The sequence below is a fragment of the Myotis myotis genome, unplaced genomic scaffold (assembly GCF_014108235.1).
Source record: "Myotis myotis isolate mMyoMyo1 unplaced genomic scaffold, mMyoMyo1.p scaffold_m19_p_17, whole genome shotgun sequence".
NCBI classification, from domain to species: Eukaryota; Metazoa; Chordata; class Mammalia; order Chiroptera; family Vespertilionidae; genus Myotis; species Myotis myotis.
In genome coordinates, this window is record NW_023416321.1 from 23,009,733 (window position 1) to 23,024,828 (window position 15,096).

General features: G+C 39.7%; 1 protein-coding gene across 11 annotated transcripts in view; it reads right to left on the bottom strand.

Moving 5' to 3' along the window:
- ACACA (acetyl-CoA carboxylase alpha) overlaps positions 1 to 15,096 on the bottom strand; it is a 277,027-nt gene that overhangs the window by 144,941 nt on the left and 116,990 nt on the right. For all 11 annotated transcript variants that reach the window (XR_004972815.1, XM_036340342.1, XM_036340341.1 and 8 more), the window contains 3 exons: positions 14,932 to 15,032; positions 14,102 to 14,190; positions 10,212 to 10,336 (listed from right to left, as the gene is read on the bottom strand). Coding sequence is in view for 10 of the 11 variants with exons in the window: in XM_036340342.1 (XP_036196235.1) it covers positions 10,212 to 10,336; positions 14,102 to 14,190; positions 14,932 to 15,032 (315 nt within the window). In the remaining variant the exon portion in view is untranslated. The remainder of the gene's footprint in view (positions 1 to 10,211; positions 10,337 to 14,101; positions 14,191 to 14,931; positions 15,033 to 15,096) is intronic.

Here is a 15,096-nt window from a genome sequence, read left to right on the forward strand (position 1 = left end):
CGTAGTTAAAGTGATTAATTACCCGCCTGGCACTTAGTTAAGAGGTTTTATTCCCTCCCTAACTTCAGGGGAAAATCCCTACCTGGGGAAACAACCTTTCTCAGAGAGGAGACCTTGGTTAAAACACATAGTGCCAAGAAGGTGAGCAAACATATTAAGAACAATATGCCATATATGCCAGGTCCCTTGAAACAGCAAGGATGGACCGGCTCCCGGCAAATTCCCCCTTTTTTATTTTTTAAAAGCAGGCATTAAAAAGAAAAACCCCAAATGCTCTCTTGTATCCATTTTAAGAGTAGGATTGGCGCTTTCCACTATTACCTGAGTCCTGATCTATCACCCCAGGGAGAGCTTGCCAATCCTGCACTTTCCCGGGGTGGAAAGGCTGCAGTGGGGTTAAGGATAAGGCTCCTTGGGCCTACCTCCTCCCATGCCTTTACATTTACCTTTCCTTCCTCAGAAAAGCATGGACATACTTCTTGTATAAAACATTCTGTCTGACTGGGAGTAACCTTAATTCCTCTGCTAGCAAGCATATGTGTTAAAAGATCAATACAGAGTCTTATTTCTTTAGACTCAGTATGGCACATCTTCTCAATCTAAGAATCAATACAGAGTCTTCTTTCTTTGGACTCAATATGGCACATCTTCTCAATCTAAGTTCTGTACTATCCACCTTCTTACCCTACTTATCCTCTATAGGGAGGTCTGCAGTACCCTGGTGGAGTCCTATCCGTCCCGAGTGTGGGGTTCTCAATGGGGGGGGGCTTACCTAGGGGAATCCTGTTCCAGGGGTTCCCAAAGGTGTGGACGGAGTCGGCGAAGACTATCCACCCTCTCCTACGGTGGAGTCCTATCCATCCCGAGAGTGGGGCGCTTACCTAGGGGTCCCTGTTCGGGCGCCAGATGCCGGGGTCCAACCCCAGCGGGTCCAGGGGTTCCCAAAGGTGTGGACGGAGTCGGCGAAGACTATCCACCCTCTCCTACGGTGGAGTCCTATCCATCCCGAGAGTGGGGCGCTTACCTAGGGGTCCCTGTTCGGGCGCCAGATGCTGGGGTCCAACCCCAGCGGGTCCAGGGGTTCCCAAAGGTGTGGACGGAATCGGCGAAGACTATCCACCCTCTTCCTACGGTGGAGTCCTATCCATCCCGAGAGTGGGGCGCTTACCTAGGGGTCCCTGTTCGGGCGCCATATGCCGGGGTCCAGCCCCAGCGGGTCCAGGGGTCCCCAAAGGCGTAGACGGAGTCGGCGAAGAAGGAAGGACACGGAGTCAGCGTTCAGTTGATCAGCAGCCTAGCCAGGATCTCTAGCCAGGATCTCCAGCCAAGTTCTGGTCTGGATCTCCAGAGAGGTTCTCCTTAGGATCTCCAGCCAGGTTCTGTATCCATGTTGTCTTGCTAGGTTCTCCAGCCAGGTTCTCCAGGTTCTCCAGCCAGGTTCTGTAGCCAAGTTCCCTCGCTAGGTTCTCCAGCCAGGTTCTGTCCAGGTTCTCCAGCCAGGTTCAGTTACCAGGTTCTAGTCAGGTTCTCTTGCCAATTTCTGTAGTCAGGTTCAGTCCAGGATCTTTTGCCATGTTCTCTCGCTAGGTTCTGTCTCTAGGTTCTGAGGCCAGTTTCTGTCCAGGAACTTTTGCCATGTTCTCTCCAGCGAAGTTCTTCTGTCTCTAGAGAACGTTCTGTGTAGGTTCTGTGCCTAGGTTCCGTCTCTCTTGGTTCTGTCTTCTTACATCTGTATTTATACCAGTTGATTCCAATCCTATCAATCTCTATTTCAAAGGTTAGGGCTTTTCTTATCTCCATTCCAGGGAGTAAAGACTATGTAGCTTAAGCATGATTGTTCGTAGTTAAAGTGATTAATTGCCCACCTGGCACTTAGTTAAGAGGTTTTATTCCCTCCCTAACTTCAGGGGAAAATCCCTACCTGGGGAAACAACCTTTCTCAGAGAGGAGACCTTGGTTAAAAAACATAGTTCCAAGAAGGTGAGCAAACATATTAAGAACAGTATGCCATATATGCCAGGTCCCTTGAAACAGCAAGCATGGACCGGCTCCCGGCACGCCCTGTTGATTCCCTGAGACCCTGCCCCACCCAAGCTGTATGCAGAGGCTTTTGCATATGAATGACCTGGCCCTTTGCAATCTAAAATTACCTAACAAACTGCAGCTGGGTCAGAGAGACCCAGAACATCCAAAAGAAGGCCCAAGGCCCCATAGCAGCTTGCATTGCTTCACAGCTGGACCACATCTGGGCACCTCCAAATCCCAAACAAAGAAGAGGAATCTGCAGATCTCTCCATAGCTCCTGCTGGGTAGCCTCAGGCGGACCAACTAGAAATTAATCATATACTGACTGAAATAAAGAATATTATACAGAGATCCAATAGCAGACTAGAGGATCGCAAGTGCCAGTGTACCCAGTGGTCAGAGTGGGACCATCCAGATTACATTAGAGATCCAAGTGCCAGTGTACCCAGTGGTCAGAGTGGGACCATCCAGATTACAACTCCTCAGATCCATAAGAGACACACTCAGGGAACAGACTCAGTGAGCACCAAAACCCCACTGAAGCAAGTCTTGCCCCAGAAGGGTGTCTCCAGCACAGAAGTTCTCCCACTGTAGACACAGCTGATTCTCACAGCCAATTGGCCTGGAGGTCAATTCCTCCCAGTGATACCAACTGCAATCAAGGCTTAACTACAACAACACTGTGCACACAGCCCACAAAGGGGTGCACCAAGAGTGTCCAACTCAGGTAACTGGGGAGGCTGAGCCACTGGGCCCTATAGGACACCTAGCACACAAAGCCACTCTATTAACACAGGAAAGCCGCCAAAATGCGGAGACAAAGAAATAGGACACAAATGACAGAAATGGAGGAAAGCAAACTACTGGATAAAGAGTTCAAAACCACACTTTTAAGGTTTTTCAAGAATTTTCTAGAAACCGCTGATACATTTAGTAATACTCTCAATAAGTCTAGTGAGACCCTCGAGGATATGAAAAAGGACCAACTAGAAATTAATCATATGCTGACTGAAATAAAGAATATTATACAGAGATCCAATAGCAGACTAGAGGATCGCAAGAATCAAGTCAAAGATTTGAAGTACGGAGAAGTAAAAAACACCCAACCAGAAAAGCAAAAAGAAAAAAGAATCCAAAAATATGAAGATAGTATAAGGAGCCTCTGGGACAACTTCAAGTGAATGGGACAACATCCGAATTATGGGGGTGCCAGAAGAAGGGAGAGAGCAAGATATTGAAAACCTATTTGAAGAAATAATGGCAGAAAACTTCCCCTTCCTGGTGAAAGAAATAGACTTACAAGTCCAGGAAGCGCAGAGAACCCCACACAAAAGGAATCCAAAGAGGACCACACCAAGACACATCAAAATTAAAATGCCAAGAACAAAAGACAAAGAGAGAATCTTAAAAGCAGCAAGAGAAAAAACAGTTAGTTACCTACAAGGGAGTACCCATACGATTGTCAGCTGCTTTCTCCACACAAACTATGCAGGCCAGAAGGGAGTGCAAGAAATATTCTAGGTGACGAATAGCAAGAACCTACAACCAAGATTACTTTACCCAGCAAAGCTATCATTCAGAATTGAAGGTCAGATAAAGAGCTTCACAGATAAGAAAAAGCTAAAGGAGTTCATCACCACCAAACCAGTATTATATGAAATGCTGAAAGGTATTCTTTTTTTTTTTTTTTTTAATATATTTTATTGATTTTTTACAGAGAGGAAGGGAGAGGGATAGAAAGTTAGAAACATCGATGAGAGAGAAACATCGATCAGCTGCCTCCTGCATACCCCCCCACTGGGGATGTGCCTGCAACCAAGGTACATGCCCTTGACTGGAATCAAACTGGGGACCCTTGAGTCCGCAGGCCGACGCTCTATCCACTGAGCCAAACCAGTCAGGGCCTGAAAGGTATTCTTTAAGAAGAGGAGGAGGAAGAAAAAAGTAAAGATAAAAATTATGAAAAACAAATACATATCTATCAACAAGTGAATCTAAAAATCAAGTGAATAAAAAATCTGGTGAATATAAAAGAATCAGGGGCATAGAAAGGGAGGGGAATGACAATTCTCGGGGGGAAAGAGGTGTGGGGTGCGGGAAGAGACTGGACAAAAATCGTACACCTATGGATGAGGACAGTGGGGGGGGTAAGGGCAGAGGGTAGGGTGGGAACCGGGTGGAGGGGAGCTATGGGGGGAAAAAAGAGGAACTGTAATAATCTGAATAATAAAGATAAAAAAAAAAAGAACCATTCCACAATATACAAACATGGTGAATCCTTAGATGGATTAGAAGGAAAAAAAAGCAGCTCCTACAATACAATCCATGGTTTTTTCAGCATGGGGTCCTTTCTCGCCTAAGAATTAAACATTGTTAAGAAAAGTAACATATTTTGAGGAAAATTTTCTTCTCCAGTGGAATGTCATTTTATTCCCTAAATTCATCTATGTAATTTTCATCTAAGCTGAAAACTACAGGTGCGGGTTTTATAAAGGCCTTTTTGAAAGTTACAGAGCTATTTGTAGTAGTAATTCTTAATACCAAATCACATAAAATGTACACGTTCAGGTATAGTTCCCTCTACTTGGAATTTGAAATAATTGCCTTTATATTTAATGAATTTTTATTCTCCCCTTACTATCAATAGGATATGAAAGATGACCAGATCCTAAAAGGCTTCTTGTTGCTGCTTTTTAATCTCCTCCTTACCTTGATGACCAGCCATTTTCTTGAAGAATCTCCATTCATACTTAGACCTTTCCCATCTCAGGGAGAGTCTTTATAGTCCATGACCCCAGCTGTATAAATAAAAGCTTGGGACTTTTGGCTTTTGGAGCCGATGTTAATTTCCTACAATACTTTTTCTACAACCCCTACTATTTTCCACATCACAGTTTTGAAGTGCTCAACATCACTGTTCTGAAAAGAAGGCTTCTCAAACATTTCAAAGCAGGAATACTTTCTGGTTCCCCAACCCACCAACCAGAGCTCTGCTGCAACTGTCCAGAGTTATAAAACACATGATGTGATTAATAGTTAAGGAAGTGCATGTTGTTTTCACCTATTTAACGCAGGAATTCACTCATATGAGGGGGAAGAAGACAAGCTGCTAAGAAAGTGACTATAAATCCAGGGTTCAGCTGAGCATGTAGTCAGTCACAGACCAGAGGACCTATCCCACCTATCCTAAGGCATAAACGCAAAGAGGAGGGAGAAAATGCACCTCATCGTATGTTTAGAGCTAACAAGCAAAATAGAATTTCAAAGGAATACAGAGTGGGGCAAAAGTAGGTTTACAGCTGTTCCTATGTAAAATAATACAAGAATTAAAAAAACACAATAAATTGTGTTTTAGAACCTACTTTTGCCCCACCCTGTATATAAAATAACCAAGAAAAGACCATAAAAAGACAGAAGCAAAAGAACAGATAGATAACAGTAGGTAAGGAAACCTAGATAAGATTTTCCTACATAAATCCCTCTTTACTCATTGTTCCTAATAGAGAAAACATTCCTTTCCAAGGTCCTTACTTCAATCATCACACTGACCCACTGAAATATTTAAAAAACCTAAGAGATGTCCTGGGTAATGCTACTGTGCAAATAGCCAGACTGAAGTCTCAACATTAACAACAAACACCAACATAACAAATGAGAACACTAGCCACCTACCTAACCATTTCCTTAAAGGAAAATCTAGGTTTACTTTTTGAGATTAAACTAAAATAAGTAAGTCAAAATAAAGGTACTGTCTTGCTTAACTACAGATCCTATCCCAAGTTAAAAAGCAAAACACACAAAGCGACTTTAAAAAAAAACTTTTTAAATTCCATCTTTCTGCTAGGAGAGAAAGAGTGTGAAAGGGGGTAGAAAGAAACAGTATCTGTAAGAAAAGTGAACTATGGAAGTTAGAAAATATAGATTAGAAAATATGTTAAGATTAGAAAATATAGTATTCGTTCAGTATCACCAAATGACAATCTTCCTGAGCTCTGTGATAAAGTACAGAAACCAGACCTTTCTGGGATGTTTATTCCACAGTAGGCATAAATCACTATTTCCATTAGTTTATCCTGACTTGGAAATTTTCCATTCAAATATTATTTTCTCCATTGTCATCATTAGTACTTAGACAAAGATTGGCAATAGAAACTTACGTGTAGAGTAATCTTCGCAACCCTATCTTATCCTTGACCTAGACACAGTATAAATGTTCTTAAAAAACAAACAAAAACCACCAGATAAAACCTTTCTGTTCATCAGAACTACCCGTCCCAAGATACAAACATCCAAAAACAAGTTGAGGGTCCTCTTGCCTAAAAGGCAGACTTCCTTCGGGCAACTGGACAGCCCAACATCACCATCTAATCCTGGTGAACATTTTGCAACAATGACATTAAATGGTAACTATGTCAACAGATGTTTTCTCATTATAAAGCAGTTCATTTAATAAGCCTACCTGCCGCTTTTGGGATGACAAGACGCTTGCATACGTTTGCAGGCCCAAGTGAAAATTATTATTCAGTCATGGTTAACATTGGTACCACACAGTATTTCTTGTTTTTATTCTTAACCCTGATGGTGGCTAAATGATGGGGAATATAACATACATGCTTAAGTATCAAAACTGTACCCAAGTTATATAGCTGACTGCCAGAAGAGCAGAAGGTAATCCAACTTGATCTTAGCATCCTAAGATTTGAAGGCAATCCAAAATGAAAAGAATGGGACCTAGTGTGTAATGAGCTCAAGACATTAACTACATTTAGCTGGGTGAGCCACTAATCCCAATACCAGAAATGGTCTGGTAGGTTCTACCAGCCACAGCTTATTCAGGAAACCAGGTTCGCTGAGAAAAACATTCTTCTTTACCACACACTGGACAAAATTATTTGCAGTCATGTAAAGAGGAGGGAGAAAAGGCACTGATCAGCATTTTCAATGATTCCTGTCTAAACCAAACAGGCTCACAGGCATGGCATTACTCACAAGGAAGTATGGTTTATATCATGTTCATGTGGACCATATCAGAAATAAGATATATAAGTAGTGAGGGGATAACTACTCAAGTAGTCACTATGTACTACTTGGCTATCTGGACAGCTATGAGGGTGTTGATACATTTTACTGGTACAAAATTGCTTAAGTTGGCTGAAGAGTCTCCTAAATATCTCTTAGTAAGCATAAACAATGTCCTAAGCTGTTTCCTAGGAAATTAAATAAATGAGAAGAGCTTTCAAAATAATAAACTTACTGTTTGTCTTCCAGACTTTTTCTACAGTGGCATAAAATTTCTCAAAATGGAGAAAACTTGACAGAACTTTTGCATTTTACTTGATATTTTGCTATTCCAATAGGGTGAAAGATTAGAAGAAATTTGCTGTGAGTCCTTGAGGCATGTTATCACTAGGCAAGTTATGCGAATACCTGGAAGGGATGAAGGCTTCCTTGAAGCAGCCTGTGTTCCGTAACACTGATTCACAGAAGCCCGGATTTTCTTGAGCCTTCACTCTAGATTCAAAACCCCCAGAAATCATCATCTAGCTCAGCAAAGCACACCATCAACACTCCTACTTCTAGAAAGCAGGGACTGGAATGCCGGGCACAAAACCATCAATCAGGAAGCTAAGGTAAGCAAAGAAAGTGAAACCAGCTGAGAATACAAACTAGGGGATTCAAGTGCTGCCAGGTCCAGGATATACCTGTAAAAGACAGTCAGACATACAGAAAGAGGAATCCAAACAACTAAAATGGCTTTGACCAGCTACCACCATTAATGCAGACGTGGGGTGGGGGACCTGACCGTTGCCACAGAAGAAGAGAGGAAGCCCATGTCTGGCATTCATTAAATATCAGAGCAGAAAGGAGCACATTTTGAGCTTTCATCCCTGATCCTTACGTCACTGCTAGCAGGCCCTCAGCTCAATCATATCAGTTAACGTCTTGGTTTCCAAATCTCAAAATGAGGTGAAAACAGCTAGTATTTTCAAGTTAATGATATGAAAGCCTACAGATCCTCCTATGTTTATCGAGTTTTGTTTTCTTTTTAAAAGAAAAATGTGAAGTGCCAAAACAAAGAAAAGGACAAATCCATCTTTCTGGTTCACATCTTCAACCTTCCTCCTCCCCCTTCTCCTCCTCCTGTTCCTCTCCTCCCCATCTTATTCCTGCAAACCCAAACGCTAACAAAGTGCTCAGTCTATTGGAAAGTTGGGTACTACCCATGCAGGTAAGAAGTAATCAGGACGACAAGGTGGGGAGAAAAAGAACAGCAGCAAGTCAGAGTCCCATTGGCTTCTGCCTGTCCGACTGGCAAAAGCAGAAAGCAAAGCCTCAAACCAGTTCTCTGACAGGGCCCAACGCCTCGGCTGCACCCCCGTGTAATTACACACTTGAGTGACTGGACTCTGAAGAAAATTGAAGGCCTGAGCTCCGAACAGCTGCCATTTTCTCTCTCCATCACACCAGCGTGATTACTTGAGAAATGAACAGCCCCGGCTCAAAGCTACTCCAGAATTCTCAGAGGAAATATGGCTCCGTGTTCCAATAATGAGATTCTTAAGGCAAGCGTTACTTACAATCACTCCGCAAAAGAAGCGAGCCGAGCCCCTATATCTTACAAATTAGAATTTAAGAAACCCAGCGACAGTCTTAGACGATCATTACTCTTCTGCTGCTCCAAGGATTCTGGGCTTTGGTCTATTTTTAGTGCAGAAAACTGTTAAGTCCTTAAAAAGGTAATCATAATAAAATGAAAACTCACCATAATTAGCTTCCTCAGAAGGCAAATTCCACCCCATTTTAGGGTCAAACAGACAGATTCTTCCACTCCCTTATCATTACCCTTTTCTATCAGAAAGTCCTGGCTTTATCCAAATAAGAATTAGCAATCTTTGTATTAAATTTTTTTAAAAAGTCTAACTAGCCAGAGATTTCTTCCCTCTTTTGATTGAGAAAAAAAAAATCAGTCAAGTTGCTATAGATAGTATCACTTCTTTGTCAAAACCTGTCACTTAGGGAAACTGAAATGCTACATAGTTCTGATATATTTTTTCCTTTCAAATGCATATCCTGGTTTCCCCACCATTTAGCCATTCTAGAGTAGCAAAGGTAATGAACTCTCCCTGCAATTAGATACTTTTAAAAGTGGGTATTTTAAAAAAATGTTATATCCTCTCCAGTTAACCAGCTAGGCAGATAACTGAATGAGTGGCGCTATTGTGAGGTAGCTTCCCTTCATTCTGATATACGAAATAAAAAAAGCAGTGAAAATTTATAGCTTTTTTTCCTCCAAGAGGAATGATGGAATTAAGGTATCAAAAATGCCAATTCCATAAAGGGACAAGAAAGGAAACTCTAGAAGCCAAACATACTCTAGTCCCCCAAAAAAGACACACATGAAGGAGCAAGGCAATTGTTTATGGGGTGGGGGACTCTAAGAACAGTCCTATTGTTCTCTGATTCCTAGAATTAACAGAAAAATCTAAGAGCGAAGGACTTACAAATCATCTTTAAAAATCCTTAAGTCCACAAAAATTCCATCCACTAGTCAAATGTATGTTAGTCCTATTCACATCAACTAGTCTCACTGCTCATTCCCACTTTCTACTAACTTTAATATTACTAGGTTATGGGGACAAAATCATGTATCTACTCCCCAAACAACACTGAGCTTAGATTTCCATGTGAATAAAACAGAAAGGGACCAAAAAAGATGTAGAATACATTTAAATATCTTTCTTTGGTAGGGAAAGGGCAGCACTGGATTTCTAAAAGTTATTTTTTGCTTTTACATTTTGGACATGAGAACCATTGCTGATATTCATGGAACAAACCAGAGTTATAATGAAAAAGAACACTGGCTGGATAAGACTAAATTTCAAAGCTACGGTCATGAGTGACATCAGGAATGAAGAAGCACAGGGCATCTCTAAGTAGAATCAAGAGATCTGAGTCCCTGCACATGATTATATGCATAACAGCCAGAACAATTCTTTCCTGAGTAGAGCAGGTTCCTTCAGGTCAAGGACAAAGACAGATGTGAGAAATTGTTATCCACAACCCGAGCCCTACTCATCTTACAATTATAAGACAGGAGCTTTTCCTCTGACCACAGCCACCAGAAGGAAAAATACTTTTTTTCATATTATTAACCATCCTTATAGGTTCTGAAAAATTGTACTCACAATAAGCATTGTGACCAGAAGATTCTTCTTGGTGACTTGAGCATGAGAAAAGATATAGTTCAGTACAGTGTTCATGTCACTCTTATTCTCCTCTCGAAGAGCGAAGACACATTTGTCATAGTGACCTGCAAGCAGCAAAAAGAATTGGTTCTCACCCATGTATGGATGTTCACAGTTACATGCTATTTGTTTTATAAGGTCTCTACTTCATCTGATAAGCTGTGAGAAGAAATATCTTGAGAACTTTCTTGGAGGAGTTTGGACAGAATCGGCAGTCTGGTTTAGTCAAAGGAACAGTGGACTAGGAGTTAGGCAATCCAGTATAAGACCTGAGCTCAAAAGCCTCACTCGGATCCCAATATCCTCTGTGCTCCTGGAAAAATCACTCTACCTCTCTGAGCCTGATTTTCATTAAAAAGAATTGAGAGGTGGAGAAGGGTGTACAGAAGAGACTAAGGGGTTGCAGATAACTCCAACTCCCCACCCTTACTTGAAACTCTCTCATAGCTTCCTAGAATGATTTCCTTACAAGAGAGGGTTCTGCTGCTTAAAAAGAAATGTCAATACCATTAAACCCAATGATCTTTAAAGCCTACTCCAAGTTAATATTCTGGTTCCATGTCTGACTCACTAAAAGTGTTTCATCCTAACTGGAAGGAACAGTTTTAGCTAAAAATAAAACAATGCAAACTTCTCAACAACCGCAAGAAGGATAGCTGCAACCTCTGGAGTCAACATTTTCCCTTGTAAGTCCATGAAACTACTAACAAATGCCTAGGAATTCCTAATCCAAACGAAGGCATAGATCAAGGAGAACCTTGCACTGAGTCAAAAGGTCTGCAGGGAGAGCAATTATGTATATTTTCACTGGCCTTTCACAAGGCCACCGGGGACAGGTTAGTTCTAGCCAGGAAAGCTGTTTTGCAACAGAAGCATAAGCTTCAGATATACTGTAATGATATCCACCATGGGATATAAGTAATAGTCACTTCTTTGAGAAACAGCTTACCTCAGAATTAAATTTCCAAGTATAGGAGAATTAGAGTTTGAGTAATCTCAAGGGTGAGAATTTTACGAAATCATGAAAATACTAAATGATTATCACCTCAGTTCAGATTCCATGTTAAGTTATAAACCAAAACAGTGGTATTCAAACTGCATTACCATGGATGGATTCCAGAATACTAAGGACACTAAACCAGGGCAACTCTGCTTTCATCTATTTTAAATATCAAAGATGGATGTAAGATTTTTTTCAACATGAAACTAAATATATTTGAAAAACAATGGACTACAATATTTAAAAGAGCTACCAATTTCATAAAAGACCCATTTAGAACAAAATGGAAGCTGTTTAAAAATTGGATGTCCTATATAAATTCATATTTCTCCCAACAAAGACTTAGCTTTGAAATGATAACAGAAATATATCTTGGTAACAGGAATTACTAGGACCAGGAGAAGTAAAAAGAATATTTACCCAGGGAAAAGGCAGCAGAGACACTAAGCAGAAAGCAAGCAATGATATCAAGTGTTCTCTTTTTTAAAACGTTTTATTGTGAAATACACACACAGAGGAATAAACATCTATCTTAAATAGAACATTTTTAGTACCTTTGAAGGGTCCTATGTACTCCTCCTCTGAAACAGTTACTAAGCTGAATTTCATGTTAATCACTCTTTAACTTTTCTTTACATTTATCACAGATGTACACATAGTTTCATTTTCCCTGCTTTTCAAATTGGTAACAATGCAATCATTGTGTATGGATCCCACAGTAACTGGTTTCCTTCCCTTAACATTACATTTTTGAGATTCGTCCTTTTGTTCACATGTGTACCTTTGTTCATCCATTCTCACTGCTGAACAGTAATCCATTGTAGAAATACACTGTACTAGATTTCAATTATTTATTCTACTTGTGTATATTTAAAGTGTTTCCTGTCTTTCTTACTATCATGAACAATGCTGCCACAAACAGTCCTGTATATGTCTCCCAATAAACACGTGTTAAACTCTCTATAGTATATTACCTAAGAGTGAAACTGCTAGTTGGAGAGTATACAAAAGTTCAACTCTATTAAGTATTGACAAACCATTTTTTAAAATTAAATATTTAATGTTGAAAGTATTACATATACGTGTGGATCTATTTCTGAGCTATTTTGTTTCATTGGTCTACTAATCTGTCCCTACAATATTATCATTTCAAATACCCTACTAGAATTTGTATTACAATGTTAATAAATCTACAAATGAATTCAGAGAGAATATTTTGCAAGTGTATATTCCAATCTAAGATTATGATTATTTATTTAGATTTTCTTTATTATTAACTAGTTATGATTTTCTCCAAAAGATGCTTGCACATTTATTTTCTTGGATTTATTCCTTAGTATTTATTCTAGGTTGTTATTTTAAATGGTATATTGCTTTTCTAAACAACTGTCTATAAAGAAATACATTTGAATTTTGTATATTGCCTTTTGTATGTAGCAACCTTTTAAACTTCAAATAATTATAATAATATGTGGATTCTTTGAGGCTTTCCAGGTAGATATAATACTATATCTAACAGTGGCAGACTTATTTCCTTACTCCTTTCTGGTCCTCATACCTTTCACTCTTTTTCTTGTCTTACTGCACTAGCTAGGACATTCAGTATGATGCTGAATAGGAGTAATGATAGCAGATGTCCTTGTATTTGTTCATAATCTAAAAAATAATGCTTTCAATATTTCACCATTATGTAGCCTATAGATTTTTGTTGGGGAATCTTTAAATGACTAATAAAATTCCATTTCATTCTTCATTTGCCAAAAGTTTTCATGAATGGATATTAAATTTTGTCAAATGCTTTCTCCCCCATATTTGGAGATGATCATTATGTTTCTTCCTCTTTTAAAGTTAATATTAATATTTGTTAATATTAATCGAGCTTACATTAGTGGTATAAAACTTACTTGGTTGTGAAGTATTATTTTATACATTACTAGATTCAGTGTGTTAATATTTACTTGAGGATTTTTACTGGTTATGAGTGACTGAGTCATCCTGTAAAGCAGGGGTGGGGAATGTTCAGCCTGCAGGCTGTATAAGGGCTGTGAAATCATCTGGTCTGGCCCGCCAAGGCAACCACAGGCGAAACTACAAATTCAATAAATCTAGGTGCTTTTTCATAGCAACATAAATTTATATTAAGTGAATTACATTAAGTGAATAATGTTATAAATATCCAAATGGCCTTTGGCAGAAAAAAGGTTCCCCACCCCTGCTTTAAAGAATACAAAGGGAGCAAAAAAATAAAATGTTATGTAATATTTCAAAGTATATGGTATTTCACTGCCATCTTGTGGCAGGAAGCAGTATCAGCAGTATGTAGCTTTACAATGTTAGCCAGGGTGTTTCACATTTAGAGACTTTATACATCATTTAGTGAAGCTCTTCAGAGAAAGCCAGGGATAAATTCCACCTAAATGGTACACGGAAAAGGAGTGGAAAATCTGAACCTTTTTCAGATGCCTGTGGTTCAATCCATGGATTAGCTGCTGAGAGGCAAGCTCTTCAGATAGAGTTTCTCAATTTCAGACTGGTCATGATTCAACCAATTCTATACAAGGTCAAGAAGACATCAACAGGGAATGCTAATCTCTACTAGAAAAATTATCTCAGTCCTTTCCTAGAAGCACATGGATTCACAATCGCATCAAGCTGTGTTTTGTTGTTCTTTCTTTGGCAGTGGTGGGTTAGAGAGGCTTAATTTTTAAGGGAGTGGTGAAAGGAGGAAGCGTTATTAATGACAAGTGTTAGCGACAGGATGAACTGGCTGGGCTGCTGCACAGTCCTACAGGGAAACTCTCAGACACAGAGTCTTCAGGAAGAGGCTTACCATTCTGGAACTGTGTCTCTACTCGCAGATACTGCCGCAGCAGATCCATCACCACAGCCTTCATGTGGCCTCGGATGCCACTTCGGTACCTAAGCATATAGAACAAGTCTCCACTGAAAAACCTGATGGGCTAACACTATTAATAACAGACTATTAAATAATAAACCCAGAGCCCAGATTTACTTTGTAGAGTTTCCACTGAACATGCTTTCCCTCTGAATATAGGACAGGAAAGGGGCCAGCCTAAAATCAGCTAACCGGATTAATTCAAATCTCAAGCCTAAAAGAAATCTGGCTACAGACAAGATTTTTATATATATTTAAAAAAAGAGAGAAATGATGAATAAAAAAACAAAAACAAAAACAAAAAACTACTTGACATCCCTACCTACTTTGGGGTTCAGTTCCCACTGCAAAGTAGAAATGATTACCACACCCGTGAAATGGCTAAGAGATATGTGAAAAATCTACGAGTATCTTCCTTTAGTCCAATAGTTGGTTCTATAAGTTAAGAAGAAATGTTACATTTAGACCTTGTGCCAGAAGAAAAATTAGGAGTTTTATCAAAATTGCAAGAAAAAATAAAATGACATCTCTGTGCCTTAATAACTGACAGAAGGAAGTAGAATAGGAAGAAGTTATCACAAATATTGGGTATAACAGTTAGCTCACAATTCTAAGGTATTTAGAAGATATAAGATATTTTCTAAGATATAAGTGCTTTCTAATTTATCTAAGTCAAACCTGAAGTAAATCTCTTTGTGACTACTTAGAAGGAAGGAAGGTATGAGGATGGATAGGTCCGGGAATGTGGAGTTACATGTAATTACCTCTGTACCAGTTGGACAATGCTCTGAGTGTTCATGAAGAAGACTTCCCGTTCAGATTTCCGGTTCAGAGTAGCTGCATGGCTATCTAGGATGTTGGCAATCTAACGTGTAAGAAAGAGAAAAAAATGACACCCAACCCAATGAAGAGACCCAAAGCATTAACCT